The sequence below is a fragment of the Dermacentor silvarum genome, chromosome 10 (genome assembly GCF_013339745.2).
Source record: "Dermacentor silvarum isolate Dsil-2018 chromosome 10, BIME_Dsil_1.4, whole genome shotgun sequence".
Classification (NCBI taxonomy): domain Eukaryota; kingdom Metazoa; phylum Arthropoda; class Arachnida; order Ixodida; family Ixodidae; genus Dermacentor; species Dermacentor silvarum.
The window spans coordinates 24,434,194-24,454,037 of record NC_051163.1 but is presented as its reverse complement, the minus strand read 5'-3'; the positions used below and the strand labels follow the sequence as shown (position 1 = coordinate 24,454,037).

At 46.8% G+C, this 19,844-nt stretch overlaps 2 protein-coding genes across 2 annotated transcripts in view; one reads left to right on the top strand and one right to left on the bottom strand.

Moving 5' to 3' along the window:
* Window positions 1-6,354, bottom strand: part of LOC119431423 (uncharacterized) — a 142,179-nt gene extending 135,825 nt beyond the window's left edge. Inside the window, exon 1 of the mRNA XM_049657500.1 lies at window positions 6,250-6,354. The gene's annotated coding sequence lies outside the window, so the exon portion shown is untranslated. The remainder of the gene's footprint in view (window positions 1-6,249) is intronic.
* LOC119431218 (uncharacterized) overlaps window positions 1-10,095 on the top strand; it is a 56,182-nt gene extending 46,087 nt beyond the window's left edge. Inside the window, exons 20-24 of the mRNA XM_037698690.2 lie at window positions 886-1,125; window positions 4,138-4,398; window positions 6,242-6,505; window positions 8,581-8,634; window positions 9,867-10,095. Coding sequence (XP_037554618.1) covers window positions 886-1,125; window positions 4,138-4,398; window positions 6,242-6,505; window positions 8,581-8,634; window positions 9,867-9,976 — 929 coding nt within the window. The 3' untranslated portion in view covers window positions 9,977-10,095. The remainder of the gene's footprint in view (window positions 1-885; window positions 1,126-4,137; window positions 4,399-6,241; window positions 6,506-8,580; window positions 8,635-9,866) is intronic.
* The last annotated feature ends 9,749 nt before the right edge of the window (window positions 10,096-19,844 follow it).

Genomic DNA, 19,844 nt, shown 5'->3' with positions numbered 1-19,844 from the left:
TTCGCCGCAAGCGCTTCCCGTTAAAGATGACGGTTACATAAGCTACAGTTGCCGGAAAGCGTGAGAAGCAGAACCAGTCAGGGACCCTTTAATGCTATCGAGTTATGCTGTTAAAGGCGAAGCTTAAGCGTATTCCAAGTTTTTAAGCGCGAAATGCTTTTAGCTCTCGTTGTCGGCGACTTTCAAGTGACCTTGAGCCAAAAGCCAGAGCTGTTATCCGGGCACTCAAACGAGAACACCCGAGCATCGTTGCGAGAACAAAACGAGATCATCCAGGCAACCAGTCAAAACTTAAGAAAATGCGGTCTCTGGGCCCCAACCCGTTGTACAGGACCGCATTACGTACGCTAGTTACTGCCCAAACAAGTTAAAAAAATATTGCGTCCGAGTTCTTCCTAATGTTTGTTCACAATATCACTCAAGCTGTAACTTCTTGTAAGCTGAACATTTATATGTTACTTCCAATAGGGACGTTGAAAAGGAAGATACAGTGCATTACAGATTTGTCATGTTTTGGCGCTGAGACAGGGTTGCCTGTGCTCTTTTCAATGCCAGCGGTCCGCGAGTTCCACGGCGCGGGTGATCTTCGATCACCTTCGAGAGATGGCGCCGCGCTGCGTGGCGAGACGCTTGTGTCTCTTCTGCCGAGACGACATTTGCAATGAGGTTTAGTTCAAAACAGGTTTATTTCGGCTCAGTTAGCTTACACGTCTGCGTCCCGGCACCAATCTACTTTGCCGGTATCAATTCCATGCTTACATCTACTCTCGATTACGGGAGAGCCAGCGTTTCTTTACGGGAGTCTTGCTCAAACTGCTTTAATGGCAGCACAATCGTATTTTAAAGGCTAGTGTAAGGTTTATTGCTCCCATCTCTTCTACACAGTCGGCCCCAACGTGGTCGGTTTCACCACCACCGCCGTGGGCGTGCGCATCAGCCCCGGTGCCGCCTCGTCGGCGCCTGCGGGCAGGTTCCAGCTGCAGGACTGCGCCGACATCTGCCGCGACCGGGACGACTGCCAGGCGTTCTCCTCCTGCCTGGTGACCAATGAGTGCGTACTCAGCACCAACCGGACGTACCACAGCGCCGCCACGGAGAAACAAACCATGTGCGCCGTCTTCTCCAGTGAGTAACGTGAAGAACTATATTGACCAATCTAAACGTGCACTCTGAGATTGGACAATAGTCAATACAGAGAGAGATACAAGCTTTAATGATATGCTGAAGATAGCCTGGCTGTTCGCTTGACATGCTACTCCAGTGAATACAGTTGTGACAATCGTGAAATAGTACAGTTATAGTAGTACTGTTACAGTAGTGCAGCAGTTCATTGGACGGCGCGCGCTGACATTAAGGCGCACGCGGCCTCGATCTCGGAGGCCGTAATTTGTTTCACTTAGCCACTGCTGCAACAAAGGACGTCGGTGTAGTAGGACTCGGGTCATATTGCCTTGTTCTTTCCTGGCCAGATGTGTTCTTCTTAGACGTTTTAGAATTGCCGCCATGTTTTAACAGCGGAGCTGTTTAAGCTGGGCGTAACGTGTCAACCGCCAACAGAAAATGTGGGCCGATCCTGGCGGTAGTGCAGATAGGGTCCAAGCGCAATGGCACATACTAGGGCGCCTTGCATGTAGGCTCCCTAGCACATACCCTTGTGAACAACCGAAGCTGAGCCTGGCGAGATAAATGGCGTTAGCATTACGTCGCACATCTTTGAAGTCCCGATCATACAGGGTGTTTCAGCGAACACTTTCAAAAATTCGTAAAGGTTGCCTGGGGCAGATAGCACAATTCTAGTTCATGAGATACAGGCGGATCCACTTGGAACGAATTCTCGGGATGACACCAGTTTCGAGATATTAATTTCCGAACTTTGCGGAGAAATGCATTGGCGTTCCAGTTAGGTTCTTAACAAAACGTCGCTTTATGCAGTGAAGCACAAAATTAACTGGAACGCCAATGCATTTTTCCGCAAAGTTCGGGAATTAATATCTCGAAACTGGTGTCATCCCGAGAATTCGTTCCAAGTGGATCCGCCTTGCGAACTCCACGGCTACAATTTGTAAATTGCAATATGGGCCATCAGGTAATTAGTTAAAAACCTAATTAGTAATTTTTGTTAATTATTCGGTTATGCATTTCACTTTTTTGTCCAAGTAATGTTCGCCTCTTCGAGTAGACCAGCTCATTAACTAGAATTGGGCTATCTGCCACAGGCAACCTTAAATAAATTTTGAAAGTGTTCGCTGAAACACCCTGTATATGACTTAAACCACGTTCACCACATTGCAAGTTGTTGTTCAGGAGCTCGTGCGTCATGTGCCCTGCCTCTTCGAGGAGCGAAGTGCAATTGACGGTGGTCGCTCTCTCTCCCTCTTTCTGCATATATATATATATATATATATATATATATATATATATATATATATATACAGAAGACAAGTACAACTTCACAGTTATCTCTGGTTTATTTACCCAACAGTTTCGGTCGATGGACCAACCTTTGACGGTGGACGGTGGACCGTCCCCTCTATATATGTATATTCGCTCATCTAAGCACTCCCATCCCCTCTCTATCTCTACCCCGTGACCAGCTCCCCACACAGCTGTTCAAGCCGGCCGTTAGTCCGTCCGTAGCCGACAAAAAATGTGGTCCGATCCTGGCGCCAGTGCAAAAAGGGTCCAAGCGCAATGGCGCATACCCCTGTAGACTAGCGAAGCTGAGCCTGGCTAAGTCTAGATAAGCATGGTTGGGACTACTTAAGCTTAGTCAATCATCGATAGCCGATCGATAGCCAATCAATAGCTAATCGATAATCCATCAATAATCAAGAAATTGCGGAAAATGCTGAGGATGACTTGATAGTGCTTAGCCTAGCCCAAATAAGTGGCCAATACCTTGCGATAGCCAATCGATAGTCAATAGCTAATCAATAATTGATTCATAATCAATAAATTCTGGAAAATGCTGGGGATGACTTAGTAGTGCTTAGCCTAGCCCAAATACGGTGCCAATACCTTGCGATAGCCAATCGATAGCCACTCAATAGCTAATCGATAATCGACAAATAATCGATAAATTCCTCAAGATTCTGGGTATGACTTGGTAGTACTTAGCCTAGCCCAAAATCCAGGAATAGCTATAGGTGCCCTTCAGCTCCGCTGTCTCTTTACTATTGCGCCTCCAGTGCGCAATTTTTTTTTCAAATTCTCCAATGGCGGTATTTCGAGCCAATGAGAGAAGCCGTAGCCGCCCTCTGAACCAATCAGAGCTGATGAGATGGTGAACGTGACAATATGGCAGAACTTGACAATGTCCAGAACTGAGGCCTTCGCGAGATTAGGTAGAATTGCGCTGTGCTGACTGTTATGCTGATTTATGGACACTCGTGAGTAGGTGACGCCGTGCACACTTGGAGATGAATGCTCACCATGGAGGGGAAAAAAAAGACTAGGAGACTAGCCGACGATGACAGCTCAATCTCGCGCGCGCGCAAGGGAGGAAAGCGAACAGAGAGCGCCGTCTTCCGTCGCGCGCGAGGCACCGGGGATGGGGAGGGAGGGGACGCGACGTGGCGCTGTACTACGGCAGCAGATGCGTACTGCGGGGCTGCGTGCGGTCGCGCGGGCTCTATCTTGAAAGCGATCTGAGTTGGGGGCAGAGTCTCGGTGCGCCGACGGCTCATACCTTTGTGCGTGCTGTGTTCTCGCCGCTCAGTTTGCGTTGAAGCGATAGACAGACGAAGGTCACTTCGTTCGCTGCTAGCCGCGCTTCCTCACGCCAGCGTTTCGACAGCAAGTGTCCGCGGTCATCGAGTGTGATGTGTTCAGGTTTGCCTGTGTGCGCTGACACCATGCTTGTTAATTCAGTTAGTGAGAGAATGTTTACAAGTTTACACGGCCGATAAAACTACTATTCTTACTCCAGCATAGCAGTCTATAATTGGCTATCACAATCGAAGCCTCCGCTTTCGGGCGAAACTGCGACTTCTTTCTTTTTCTTCCTACATGGCGTTCGCTGAATACGGCACGTCGCAGTCAACGTTCTCTTCGATCTGCATAATGAACACACTGGCCGCCGCAGCGTGCCTGAAGCGCGAACAGCTCTCAAACGCATGCGCTGTGTGTGCCTCGCAGAGACGTACACGAACAGCTTCAACATGTTCGAAGGCATGTCCCTGGATATGAAGGCCAGGAAGTTTGCCGACGTTCCAGCCAACGAGGACTGCGCGCGGCTCTGCCTGTCCGAGACCGAGTTCGAGTGCAAGTCGTTCGACTACTGCACCATGACCCGGGACCCGGCCACCGTGTGCCGGCTGCATGACACCCACCTGCGCGAGTACGGCGACCCCGCCAAGCTGGACGCCAAGAACGCTGAGAAGTGCTTCCATTACTCGAGTGAGTGATACACCACGGGATGTATGCAGCTTATGTGCAGCTTATATGTATGAAACTTCTTACAGTTACCTATAAATTGAGAAAAGTGACACCGCCGTGTTTGAAGGAGTATCGACATGACATTTTCCAATAGGTGGCTTGCAAATCCACGTCCCTGCAACAGCTCCCTCCGAGTAGCGGAAACCAATCTCAAAGGCTATGCTTTTGCTTGCTGCAAGTGCCGGAAGTAACTGCACAGCCAGAAACGCGTCACGGACACCGTCTTTTAAACACCACATATTGCTTTTTTTATCGGTAAATAAAGGTTTAACCCTCTAAATACTAGAAAAAATACTGGCGAACATAGGCGCGCCCTAAATAATTTACTATATATAAAGCTACTTTCTAGAAACTAGTTCTGGTTTTCGAAACTGTTGCCGCAACCAGGAACTGCAAGACGTCATGAAACACTGGCTGAACAGTTTTGCTTAGCCAGTGTATATACCGGTACGCGAGAGTTATATGCGTGCCGTAGAGTTTCTATAACTTCAAAAATAGTTGGTGTCTAAAATGTGGCGGCCATGACGTGCTTCTGGCTCAACAATCACTTCCTACGCATGCAGTCTCTGAAAAAAATAGCCCTTGCGATCTGTGTCTATTAGTCAGAGGAAACCATCACTGGGACGTGGATTTGGCCGCCACCTATTAGGTACCAGTGCTCCTTTAGGACACCATGAGTGTGACGGGGCATGTGCACTTGAATGATTACCGAGTTTAGCGTTCCCAAACAGCAAACAGGTTATAAAAGACGTCACCACTAAGAGTCTTCAGATAGGTTTTGACCAACTGGGCTTCCTTGCTGCTTTCCCGAAGCACGGTACACGAGCTGGGTTGCATTCAGCCTCCATGGGAATGCGGACACTGTGCCAGGGAGTCGAACCCACAACCCCGATGTTCGGAAGCAGAATGCAACCGCCACTAAGTCACTGCCGTAGGTCGAATGTGGGCTTCATCGTGCAAAATTGCGTGAAGCGATAGCAGGTTCTCGGAGTCAAGACCATCTAGGTTGGAGCTTCGTCTGGGAAGATGGTTTGCGCACTACGAAAACGTGTAGAACTCCGTTTCAGTAGGGTGTTACTAATCAAACGCACGCGTAAGCTGGGCTCTGGTCGACAGTTCTAAATACCACTGTCGAACGTTCCAGAAGGTTGCTGCAGCTTGAATAACCTACGTCCTGATATGAGAACAATTATTTTTATTCTCGTTACGAGCGCAGTGATCCAGTCATATTAAACAAATACCCTCAATGTTTCAAAACGACAGTCCTTTGTCACTTTATTTAGGGATCACTGGCTGCATTTGTTCCGTTTCTGATCTGGCATCTGACGACAGAAACTGAGATCAAATCCTCGAGTGACGCCGAAGCCCTACAGCAGAGTTCATGTGACAGAAAATACCTGTTCTTCAAGAAAGGCATTCTAGGATATCTCAGGGAAACGTATATTAATCATATATTGAACAGCAGATATCGTCTCTATCCTATCTTCGATGTTCTGGCTGCGTTACACGCGTTTTAGTCACCGATAAAACTTGAAGTAATTATTGCATGAAAGGCATCACAGCGGTGAACCTATTTAGCGCAGAACAATTAAGGGGTGGGGAAGTACGTTTGGACATTACTTGTAATGCAGGTGATGTGCTGGAAGCGCCCTGACTTGTTTTTTATAAGGTTCGGCTATGCTGTCATCAACGTATCCTTTCTCACAGTGCTTTTTGTCGTTTAACTTGGCCGTTCATTATGAGGTAACTCTCCGAAGGTAAAGTGTTAGAAGCGTTGACTAATGACCCATGTTAACTGATGCAGAGAAATACCTGTACGACTTCAAGAAGATGAAGAACCAGCGTGTCATCGACCGCCAGCAGTTCACCACGATCAGTCAGGTGTCGGCCGAAGAGTGTGCCCGACAGTGCTGGGAGGCCACGTTCGATTGCAAGGACTTCGACTTCTGCTTCGCCTCCGGCAAACAGAACATGGGCGTCGGCACCTGCACCATGTACGTGCACAGTGACGAACCCGTCAAGACGACCATGTCGCCCGTGTGCTCGACGTACGCCTACACAGGAAACCGTGAGTATACACTTCCTCATCGTGACGAAAGTAACCGCGAAAACTCGGGAGAAAAGAGAGGGGCCACAGGACAGACTCACACACTTACAACTAGCATCTTATTGTATTAATGCGAAAGCATCATATGCCCCATTACGCGAAAATCCGGCGTCGGCGTGACCAAGCGATGATACTAAAAATGGCCAACGACGCAAAGAGTAAGAAGACGTCAAAAATGCTCGGATTGACGTGAAATTTCTCAGGGAGGTATCTGTAAGCAAAGTAAATTAGTGGCTTTGAAAATAATACTTGGTACGTTTCGGTCTGGGTGGTAGTCGAACCCGAGCACGCTTCCCCGACGCCTCGGCGGCTCCACGGTTCTGGCTGACTAAAGGTGCGCCTAGTGCGTGCGTCATTGTACACGGTCACGTCGCAGCCGTCTGGCTGACCGAAGGTGTGGCCTAGCGCGTGCGTCGTTGGGCGCACGCACTGGGCCTCACTCAATCGAAAACATTTCACTATAGGGAGTCAGGGACTATAATGCTTCCGCGTTCCCACGCGTAAGCAGTCTTAAGCGTCTCTGCCGATTTATTTCGGCAGCACCTAGTACACTTATAGCGGGGGCTTGTTGTACACCACTTTGCATCCAGTATCAACGGATTGTTTTAGAAATGCAAGCTCAAATGTTCATGTCAATTCCCTTAATTAATTACAGAGGGTTAGCTGACACTCTTAGCAGTATGTGTTTTTTTTAATGAATAATTTTTCTACGAATTCCCGTGCAATCATTCTTCGACTCCTTTTTTTAAGATCTTAACTTCTAGTGGAAGAGGCTCGACAGAGCCTTCCTTGGAATCACAGACAAAATGAGAATCAGTTCCATTATATAGCGATCCTTCGTGCTTTTTGGTCTCTTATTTAATTAAGGAAGTACAGCGAAATTCGTGCTAGAATTCCTTAAACCTTCCGCCGAACATAGATGTTTATTATGATAGAACAGCTGAGAGATTAGCCTGAATCTAATTTTTGACCTGCTACTCAGTATTTTGTAAGAGAAATGGGAGCAAGAAGAGAGAGAGAGAAGAGTGTTGATGGTGAGGGTGAAAATGATTGTGCGAATGAACATGATCAGCGAATAATCTTCAATGTCTCAAATAAAAACCGCTGTCATGCGAGAATTTGACGATAGCCTTTAGAATTTCACGCGCTCGACGAGAGTCAGGCCAAGGCCTCAAGAGAACCCTTTCAGACAAAGATTGAGTGATGAGTTTTGACAAAATCTCTGCCAGTAATTGTACTTAAACAGCATGCCTTCGGCAGATGCACAACGGGTGCGCTGTAGCCTCAGGTATATCTCACTGCTCGTAGTCCGGACTGTTCGCACGGCCGATAATGTGTAGGTAGCGCCAGCACGGCAGTCCAAATGCTCTAACCATTAGGCCAAGATCACACGCGTGCATCTGCGACACTTTGACACTTCTGGCACCTGTCATTTTCTTGCAGTATACCCTCATGACAGCTAGCGCTTTGAGACGCTGTGTTAGGCTGTACTGCCGTTGCGATGGGCCTACATTTTTTCGTCAGACGGATACCTACAATAAAAGTGTGTGACGTGCGTCCAAAATGGCTATCGTATTGAAGCAACGAGGAAACAACAACAAACATGAGTCGATGTCCATCATGTCAGCCCTAACGTTTTGACCACGTGCTCGTACTAACAAAGAAGACTTTCACGGATATGAAAGCTGTCCTCTCAGATGCAGTAGCCTAAATGACCATGGTTCAAGATTGGTTCGAAGTGACAATGGGCACTTTCCCAGAGCTCCATGTTTCTAGCGTAGCTGCCAGCTTTGCTGGGCTTAAGCTGACCATTCTTAACAGTGCAAAGTTGGTTTTAGGCGTCGTGCTTTAATTTTTTTTCTCTATCTCTCTACGTGTGAGAAGCTTAGGGTAAACGTGATCATTGAAAACTTTTAAATCATTACACTTTCGAAACTCTATTTGAAAAACTCTGGTCATCACAGCTGCCACATGTTCTGGGATAGTGACAAAAGTGTTTTTTTTTTTTGTGTGTGTGTTTGTTTTTTGTTTTTCAGCTGACCTTATCAGACCAATGGATTACGCGCTCAGTGCATCTCTTCACAGCAATGGTAAGTTCTGACGCTCTTCTTCATCTAAAATTACCTTATCGGCTCAGTAGTGAAGGCGCCTAAACAGTAAGAGTGAATGGCGACTTCCTTTACAACCCTTAACGAGTACCTTTAAAGTTTAACGAAGCTTTCTGGAAAATTAAGCCCTATAAAGTCGTCTCTAATAAATTTATATGAAAACGTTATACTGACTGAAGTCTGAATGATGGTCGGTACTTGTAGATGAGCTTTCCAAAGTACTCCCAAAGTTTGTTTTACCGGCTCCAAGTCTACGCGAAATGAGCTTCACGTGCGAGTGAAGATGAGCTGCTGGTGGATTGAACTCAAACGAAGAGAGGCTTCCTTTTAATGTAATTTAAAACGACACGGCCGTAAAAGCGGACACGCATGCCAATCTGCTACCTCGTAGGCCGACGTCACGCTGAACGCGCCGGTACTCGTAACATCACCAAAACTTTACTATGCGTGTCCTGAAAATGCTTGTTTCGTGATTTATTGCGAACGCCACTGTGGTAGCCCTTAAGACTGGCCAGCTCGCAAGATGACTAAGAAATAGTGTAGGCGCATGCGCAACTATACAGTTGAACGCCTTTATAACCAAGTGCTTGGGGCGCCCGAAAGCATTCGTTATACAGCTCACTTCGTTGTAAATGTCGCGCACCACACAGCTCACAGTAGAACGGAGAGATAATTATTTCTTCGTTATACAGGTCATTTCGTTGTAACGGTCGAGCACCGCACAGCTCACAATAGAAGCGGGACAGAATTATTTCTTCGTTATACAGGTCATTTCGTTCGGAGGCGCTTGACTGTAGTTCAAGCGCTGCACCTCCCTTTTTTTCCGTGTGTCATCTTGTGTGCAGCCTTTTTTCTTCGCATTCGCGCAGTACTCTACTATACCGTATGATTATGAACAAACTTGCATGCCTTCGAGATGGCCGACTAAGATCGTCGCTTTGCATTTCAGCTACCCGCCGTGGTTGCATAGTGGCTATATAGTGTTGGGCTGCTAAGCACGAGGTCACGGGATCAAATCCTGGCCGGGGCGGCCGCCTTTCGATTGGGGCGAAATGCGAAAACACCCATGTACTTAGGTGTAGGCGTAAGTTAAAGAACCCCAGGAGGTCCAGGTTAATCCGGAGTCCTCCACTACGGCGTGCCTCATAATAAGATCGTGGTTTTGGCACGTAAAACCCCATAATTTAATACTATTGTTTTTTATTGCGTTTCAGCTACGGCGGGTGGACTCTCGTTCTTCATGATTCTGCTGGGAATCGGCATCGGCGCCGCTGCACTCTTCGGCTACGCATTCTACAGGTCGCACCGTGCGAACCGGGTCTAGCCGAGCGGACTCGAATCCCTGGACGCGAGGAACACTCAACCCATCATCGCATCTCTATTCACACGCCCATTATTTATGCTCTCATGAGTCGGCGCGCAAAAAAAAAAATAGAAAGAAAATCTCACGACTGGTTTTCGCTTGGGGAGCCCACTGAATGGACAGTGGGACATCGTCACGTCTGTCCCGGATTGTCATACTCTTGGAAACAACAACGACGGCTTGCAAAATGTCACAACCACATTTTTGTCTTCTCCATTTTTGCGATGTTATAGTGCCTTTTGTCACGAATTATGATTACTGACGATAAATGTCTCACACTTACGTAATTTATATTTTTTAAGCAGTAGGATGATGCTTTGTACATTTCCTAATCCCTAACTAAAATTTGAGTCATTCGAGTCATCGCTTAAGCGCACAATCATTCATGCTGTTCTTTTTTGTTGATATAACTGGCTCAACGCACATGAACAAGTTTGTCGTTCGCTCTAGCCTCTTAGCATTAAGTGAAATAAAAGAAAATTGGAAAGTGGTTGAACCTCTAGTTGAAGTTTTCCTGGACGAATGTGTTCTCGAATGTCTCTAGAATGACCTCGAGAATGACCTGTCTTCTATAATGCCTCTAGAATGGCCTCTAGAATGACTTCGTGGGCGATTTGGGGGTAATAGAGGGTGTTTCAGCGAACACTCTCAAAATTTATTTAAGGTTTCCTGTGGCAGATAGCCCAATTCTAGTTAATGAGCTGGTCTACTCGAAGAGGCGGACATTACTTGCACAAAAAATTGAAATGCATAATCCACTAATTAACAAAAATTTACTAAGTAAGTTTTTAACTAATTACCTTATGGCCCATATTGCAATTTACAAATTGTAGCCGTGGACTGCGCAAGGCGGATCCACTTAGAATTAATTCTCAGGATGACACCAGTTTCGAGATATTAATTCCCAAACTTTGCGGAGAAATGCATTGGCGTTCCAGTTAATTTTGTGCTTCAATGCAAAAAGCGACGTTTTGTTAAGAACCTAACTGGAACGCCAATGCATTTCTCCGCAAAGTTCGGGAATTAATATCTCGAAACTGGTGTTATCCCGAGAATTCATTCCAAGTGGATCCGCCTTGCAAACTCCACGGCTACAATTTGTAAATTGCAACACGGGCCATCCGGTAATTAGTTAAAAACTTAATTAGTGAATTTCTGTTAATTATTGGATTATGCATTTAAATTTCTTGTGCAAGTAATGTCCGCCTCTTCAAGTAGACCAGCTCATGAACTAGAATTGTGCTATCTGCCACAGGCAACCTTTAAGAATTTTTGAAAGTGTTCGCTGAAACACCCTATAGATTCGGATTCATTGCGCATGGCACTGTACGCATCATCCACCTCGCGTGAGGGAAGCAGGAGAAGCGTCGGACTGTTTCAATTTATTTGGCTGCGCAACCTTCGCGCTCAGCCCACATTTTGAGACTGCACATACCCACGGAAACATACCCATGAGGTCGGGTTTAGCCTGCACAACCTTCGGAATCGGCCCACATTTTGAGACTGTGCATACCCACGGAAACATACCCACGGGATCGGCTTTAGTCTGCACTGCCTTCGGGGATTGAACCATATTTTGGGACTGCACATATTCACGGAAACATACGCGCGGGATCGGCTTTAGTCTTCACAACCTTTGGGATCGGCCCAGATTTTGAGACTTCACATATTCACGGAAACATACCCGCGGGATCGGCTTTAGTCTTCACAACCTTTGGGATCGGCCCAGATTTTGAGACTACACATATTCACGGAAACATACCCGCGGGATCGGCTTTAGTCTTCACAACCTTTGGGATCGGCCCAGATTTTGAGACTGCACATATTCACGGAAACATACCCGCGGGACTCGCCAACGATGACATTGTCTTCAAAAAAAAAAAAAAAAAACATTCTTTCGCCCTCACCAACCAAACGCGCAGCACGTCGAACATGCAGTAAAACATGACAGTTTCTTTAGTATAAAGTGGTCATGTGTACCAATCACTCAGTGCGAGCTGAATTTAGATAAAGACGCACTGAGTGTGCAGGGAGTTCAATTTAACCGCAGCTTAATGCTCGTTCCAACACCGGACAGAAATGGCAAGAACAAGTCGCGTACACAAATGTGTACACAATGACTGAAGGCGACAAAGCATCGTCTCGCTGGAGCTTCTGTTGTTGGTGTTAAACCAGCAATGGGACCCCGTGCCCGCTTGTTCATTTCTTTAGCCCTGTAATTTCAAAGCCCTGTAATTCCAAAAGTTATGTTGCGGAATGTAATTTTTAAATGACAGCAGCAGGGAAGACACAGAAGCTTCTGTCGCATTGTTTATTTCTCCGATGCGACGTCTAGGCTAACAACGGTAGGTTCTCATGAGTGCATGTTATTTTCATAATTCAGAAGAGCGGCGCGAGTTACGCAAGTTGGCTGAAGTTCATGATTAGCGGCAGCGCAAAGGAAAAGGACGAAGCGACACGACAAGCACGGCAATTCTATTAGTCTAATATCAAGTGCAACTTTATTTTCTCCCACCGTGGGTTGCTCTTATAGCCGAGTGGAAGTGGAAGCTGCACTGGAGTCCAGTTTCGACCACACCACCAGTCGAAGTTTCATTTCTCCAGACTTCGTAATCTGCCGAAAATTGTCAAATCTGACCAATAATTAAAGTTCAGGCGTCATTCCAGACATTTCATGGCGTTGCTAGTAGAAGAATTCCAACGAAAATGTTTACGAGCGTATAGAAAAAAAAACTACCGATCAAATTGATCGATTTCTAAAGGCTCGGTTAGAAAAGAGTGAAGACGTATTGATATCGTTTTAAGGATTTATACATTGCTGGTCCACGTGCAACCCTCTCTTGTCAGCAACTCTGACGGTGTTGCTCTTACTCGTAGCTTCTCGACGCACCACGGAAAGCGCGAAGAGAAAGTTTCGCGGTTTCTGTACTTGCGGCAGTGATTAATAAATTGACAGTCACTTAAGTATCCTTACGTGATTTGAATGCGAAAGCATTATAAGATCTCTACTTAACTGGTTACCTCCATGACACGTGACGCCGTACGTTGTCACGTGTCCTTCACAACTCTACCTGTGTCCAGCTTAATCCACCTTGCTCTGGTTTGTACCAACCTTAATCCACCTTAACCCCCTCGCTCTAATTTGTACCAGCCTTAATCCACCTTAATTCAGCGCGCCCTAATTTGTACCCACTTCAATCCACATTAATCCAGATTATTCCACTTTTTTTTCACCTTAACTAACTTTACTCCGCCTTAAGTCACCTTACTCCAACTTGCTCTGACTTTAATTCCGTATTACGACTAGCGTCATACAAGACGCTGATGACATCGCTGCTAATGATCATCTTTGGCACCACTTGTTGCCTACAACGGCAGCTTTTCTGCCTCGTGGGACATACCTATGAAGCTTCCGCATTAGTAAGAGATAGTTCTCGCAGTTGGCGCCAATGAAATTCCCAGAGACCCGCCGTGGTTGCTCAGTGGCTATGGTGTTGGGCTGCTGAGCACGAGGTCGCGGGATCGAATCCCGGCCACGGCGGCCGCATTTCGATGGGGGCAAAATGCGAAAACACCCGTGTACTTAGATTTAGGTGCATGTTAAAGAACCCCAGGTGGTCCAAATTTCCGGAGTCCCCCACTACGGCGTGCCTCATAATCAGAACTGGTTTTGGCACGTAAAACCCCATAATTTAATTTTAATTTTAAATTCCCAGAGAAAACCGTACCAGATACCCGTGTCAAACAGGCTCATTTACCCGACTCTGAATCAAGCGCTGCTACGCATCGTTTTAAACCGTGTCTGAGATCGCGCTTTACTCGAGTAAGAAATGCTTCACAACAATCGACGCCCATGAGGATCGAAATAGCCCACGTGGCTGTAGTAGAGAAAAGGCATGGGTTATTGAGAACCATGGGTGGAAACGTTGGACTCGTTTTAAGTCAGAGTGAACAAGATACTACACTACCGACGCTCAAGTGGTAAAAAAAAAAAAAAAAATTCCTGTCGTAGCTGAGACTTGAGGTGAATGACGCAATTTCAGCGGTGCACACGGCATTATGTGACGCCTTTTTTTAAAAATTTCGGTATGTAGGAACGGTTACCTCTCAAAGTCAGGTGTCACCAGTGTGAGTGAATTTGTCACGCTTTATCCTGAGCAAGGATGTCGTTTCCGAGCTGTCGTTCATGTCGTTATACTGAGCTTGCTGTCGTTCTTCCAGTTCGGTGTTGTAAAAAGTACTTCAGCAAGACAGAAATGCGGTCACTTGGTATCCCAAAAGGTGCTTTCTCGATTTCCCGAACTCAAGAAAGCTTCTGCAGCCAAAAAGCTCATCCCCCGTTCATACCTTTTGTTCTTCCTTTTTTTTCTGAATTGATCGAGTGTGTGATGGAACGGCTTTACTGAATTCCAAGAAACCTTTTGATGTCCCCAAAAGACACAAGATACAAAATACAAACACATCGATCACTTAGATGTGCCGCGACTGCGACCGATTGCTTAGTCAACGCGCGTGTTCCGTCACCGGGTGGACCATTTATGGTAGGAAGTCGATCACGTGACGGCTACTGACCAATCGGCAGCGCGGAAGTGAGGATAACAGGGCCCCGGTACCTTTCAAGGTTCCAGTGACATTATTTCGACAAGGTGAAGCACGTCGTGTCACGTAAGTCGACACGTTTTAACGCTAAATAACAGTCATCATAAATCTTGAACAATATCTTGTCGTTATGCGCAAGCTATCGGCAGTAAGGTGGAAAGCTGGGCGAGTTGGAATTCATGCATTTTTTGTGTCGGCGTGGAAAATGACGGCAAAACGAAAAATCCGAGGACACCTATGCACTTATGAGTTCTGAATGCGAAAGCATTAATGTGCAATTGAACGCCGCTGCGCGACCCTTGAACTTATGAACTCCTCGCGGGAAAGCAAGCGCGTTTTGATTTGGCCTCCTTACCGAGACGCAATTGGAACGCAGGCGAGAGCTTGCGCGGACAGGGAACGCGCGGATAACACAGGCGTCCGAGGGCGAGGGTGACGTGGCGTCGCGGTGATGCCCTAGCTCTGCCCTCACGCAACACCTGGCGCTCTAGTGCAACAGGAGGCGTCCTCTTTCACCCGCTCTGCTCCGTCGAAGCGCTCTCGTGACGTGGCGCCGCAGCCAATGGCAATTTATGTGCCCTTTTCTGATTGTCCTGACGGCAGACGTCGGTTTTTATCGACCTTACACAGGACAGCGCTAGGCCTGTGTTCTTCCCTTTTTATTGCGATAGCAATTATATGGACACTCAAAAGCAGATTTCTGCCGTCATCGTCGCCGTCGCCGTCGCCGTCGCCGTGAGGTTCCGTATGACGTCAATGGAGACGAAATCGTCGCCGCCGAACGCTGTATGTGCGAGTGAAAGGGCGCGAGGGGCGCGCGCTTTCACGGGGAGTGAACGCACGGCGGAGAACAAACGCGCGTTCTGCGCCGTGCTCGCTTAAGGGCTGCAGAAGTAGGCGTCTATTTCCTCCTTTACAATCACCATATATGTAAAGCAAACGCGCCTTCTTCCGACGCGCGAGAGGCCGTGGGGGAGGTAGGGGAGGGGGAGGGAAGGGAGGCAATGTTTAGCTGCGGCACCAAGTGCCTATTTATATCAGAGGCTCCGGCAACAGTCACCAACGCCGCACGCATTTTGAGCGAACGCGGGCAAAACGCCGACGCCGTCGACAACAGTTCTGCGTGTTGCCGGTGCTGCTGCATGTCCAAGTTTATACAGCCGATAAAGCTAACATCATTACTCCGTATAGCTCTTTACAAATTTGCTATCGCAATTGATGCTTCGCCTTTCAGGTAAAACTGAGACAACTTTTTTGCGTTGCCCTCGGTTTACGCGCTCATCTAAAGAATGCGCAACCTATCGATTACAGTATAAACATCAACCTAAGGCTGGTTCGGCCTGGATTGTACAACACTGCTCGGAACTCTCTCAGATTCGTTGTGTGCTTAGAAAAATTTACACAGAATCTCCTCAGGCAGTTATCTTAATGATGCGTAACCATTTCCTAGTGGCGACGTGGTGTTGAGTGCTCACACTCAACACTGCCGGTAATCCTGTAGAGCACTGCTCAGCGGCTGCGGTCGTCTTGACGCCATTACGGTAAATGCGACAGCGCTGCGATGACGTGGACTACTGCGGAATTAAGGCGGCGTAACGTGAACCGATGAGGCAAGCAGGCTACTGCACGGGGCGGCGCCAGGTGCGCTGATGACGTTCCGATCCGAAGCCACGGCTGCTCCACAGTTCTGGCTCACTAAAGGTGGGCCTAGTGCATGCCTAAATGCACACGTCACGCGGCCAAAGTGACGCACTCGTGCCACTGCTCGCGCGTTCGTCGTCGTCTTCTTTCACAGCCATCTTTAAAGCGATCGTCGCGATGGACGGATGGACGGTCGGGCAGTTTTCTCGTTGGGTAACCATAGAAATGCTACACTAGGTACACGACCTTAGAAAGATGCAAGTCTGATGCACTGTGATGCCGCAACAATCATATAACAGAACTGATGTTTAACTTACATGGTAAATAACATTGATACAACACCAATGAAAACTCAAGAACTCGTGCGTGTGCCGTCAGAACGTCACTCCTACGAAAGGCAATTAGTTGTTAGCCGCTTCAATTACTCTAGCAAAGTTTGCGAGTCTCCGACAAATACTTGCTAAATGTCTTTGCACCAAGAACCCCAGAAACGAGATTCTAAGCACATCCGCAAAAAACACAAGCACTTTAGTTCAATATGACTTGCGCTCATTTCAAGAAGAGTTACGATGAGATATTATAGGTCAAATTTTACAATACCGCGTCTGGGGCACCATTCGTCGTCTTAATTTGATTTTAGTGCAGTGAGGGAGGCTACATAAAACAGCCTTGCATGTGCAGCTGTTGTGCCGCGCCCTGGCGGTAAACCGCCCCTTCCCGCCATGACACCGCCAAGCGACGCTGTACGCTGTCAGCGTTCTGTACGCCGGCAGGTGGCGTAACCCACCACCCCGTTCCATAGGGGATATAACCATCCATCCATCTGTGCTCAGACTACGCCATCAACAACGAACAGCGTTCACACTGACATGCCTAGTGCCGATACAAATCGAAGCTCGACTGTGACATAAGGTCATCTCTTCTAGTTTACCATTATATTTACACATTTGCACGATACTTCATGCGTAAGTAGCGTAGCACGTGCGAGCAGAGATCGAAGCGATGTATACAAGACAGGCGCAACAAATTGGGGTCGTCAAAGTGTTTATTAGGAAGTTTTAAGAAGAGGGCTTTCATTGTTTAGTTACCGATTCGATTTCCGATGGTTAGCTTCAAACCAGGTCGAGCATCTCTCATCATACCGCGGCGCGTTTCTACAAGGTCGAACACGACGTTGGTATTCAACACGTTTTAATGATGAATAAAAGTTGAACATTCCACTTTCTCTGCAAGGTCCACCCCGATGGCTGAGGGACGCGTTCGTCGCTGAAATCTGCAGCGCGTCTCTTGTCGTAATGCTGGATCTGTCGCTTACAAAGCTATGAACCCAAGGTGGGTACTGCAGGATTTGTTTTTTCAGTAACGATTTTTTTTTCATTTCATGCGGTTAACTCTAAAGAGGGCGGCGAGCTCTCGCTCTGACACTACAGAGCTTCTAAGGCTTCACAAGTCCGGTGCGATGCATATATGACTCAGAAACAATCATGCTGCCGCTGGCTTCGTTTCTTGTGACAGAGAATGTCACGCACGCAAAATACAGCACACACACACACACACACACACACACACACACACACACACACACACACACACACACACACACACACACACACACACACACACACACACACACACACACACACACACACACACACCAGAAACTAAATACAGATAGTCTGCCATTAACGTTCATTTTAAATGTTTACATAAACACGACGTGTTAGAGCACAACTCAAAGCAAGACATTGACTGCAGCTGCTTACAACAAATGTGGAACATGCACACAGGCACGATTAATGTGAAGATGAAGTCGTTTATGATACACCGCTGTCATGCGGTCGAAGATACCACATCGGGCAAGCAGGAATGTGCCCTGAACACCAGCCTCAGGGACAACTGGAACGTATTGCCAGCAGTAATATAACCCTGCAAAATTAGGAACCGATAAGAAAAAGCGTTTATATAGACTCCACAATTCGAACGTGTCATTACTATTACACTTACAAAGATATACTGGGCAGAGCTACTATCCAAACATTTTCGGTGTTATCACCACATGAAGGTGAATGCACAAGCAAGCCGTTTGTGACACTAATGTAGCGCAAATTAAATGAAGCTGACGCGGTAGACTGAAAAAATAGATATCGAAAGTGATCCGTATGCTTAATCACCGGGAAATGGTACCGCTTGTTCCATGCGAATATGAAATGCAATGCTAACCTGTCTGAATTAAGCAGTGCCTTGTTTTAAATTTCGTGTTCCAAAACACCGCGTTTAAAAAATTACAACCTGCAGTACATGATCCAGTCGTAAAGGGAAGACCTAATTAGTACTCGAACGCCGATTACAAATGATAGATGAAATGGAGGACCGCAGAATATTTTTATGCATGCATGTCTGCCTAATGAATCCTATCAGTACATTTTTCGCGATATACTGCCGTCTACTAAGCAGTTGCACGTCCAATTAATTTAATTCGATTTAACGAGGGACGACGTCGTACGTGTGAACGAGCCCTGGTCCCAGCGCTCTGAACATTCAAGAGCCCATGTTAAAGAAGCATCTGTTATGTTCGCCCAAGCTATTTCGATCCTAGACCGACGGCACTGCAGCACGGCCTTTTATCTGATACTTCACAACGAGGGCAACAGCGTGCCCAGTGCCGAGCAGGTGAGATAACACTCCGTGGTCGGGCCGTCGCCTTCTTGCTTGCTTCTGTGAATGTCCATGAACAGTAATCGTTGTCCTTCGCTGTTGTTTCAGGGTACTTAGTAATCACTGCGCAATGGCACGCGAACCACAACTGCAACGATTGTGCAGGAGCACTTACATTACGGTTGTCGTTGCTGCTCCCGTACATTTGCATAAGTGCTTCAATAGTACGAGTTGGCAACAGGCAGGCAAAGACACCTATTAGAACCCTCCGATTGCCAAGTTTGTAGTATCTGACGCTCTGTCATTTCATTAATGTCGAGAAAGACAGACATGACGCGTTGAAACCAGACATGGAAACTTAATCACGCTCGTTATTCGTAGTACTGAAACTTCGTGGAACTGAAATATATTTAGATGGAAACTATAAGCAGTCAACTTCTGAAACAGCTATTTCGGAAAAGTTGGTTATTCTGAAAAGTTCGTTCATGTGGTGCGCCATGCGACTTTGAGACATACGTGTAAAATTCCTGGCAAGAGTACTTCGACTGAAGCTCTAGAAAGTACATCTGAATGTGTAGCGGCGGTGCGTTTTTTGCTATTTCAAAAAAACAATTGTTGCTCCTGCTGTTGTTTCTCTGGAGCCATACGCCTATCATTCTGCTCCAGATGACAGTGACAACGTATGAAATGACCCCTTAATATACATTGTACACGCACGCGCGCAACATACCCAAGAAACTGGCACAAGCATGGAAGAGTAACAAGTATCTATCTAGTGCATCTAGAGAGTATATAATTGTTGTGAGATGTACGAAACAGGTAATCAGTATTCGAGCAGTGATTGTAGCTGAGACATGCGACGCCGTAAATATTGGACTTCCTTTGATACATAATCGCCTGCTACCTAACACTGCCCCTCTCTAAGAAGAAAAGC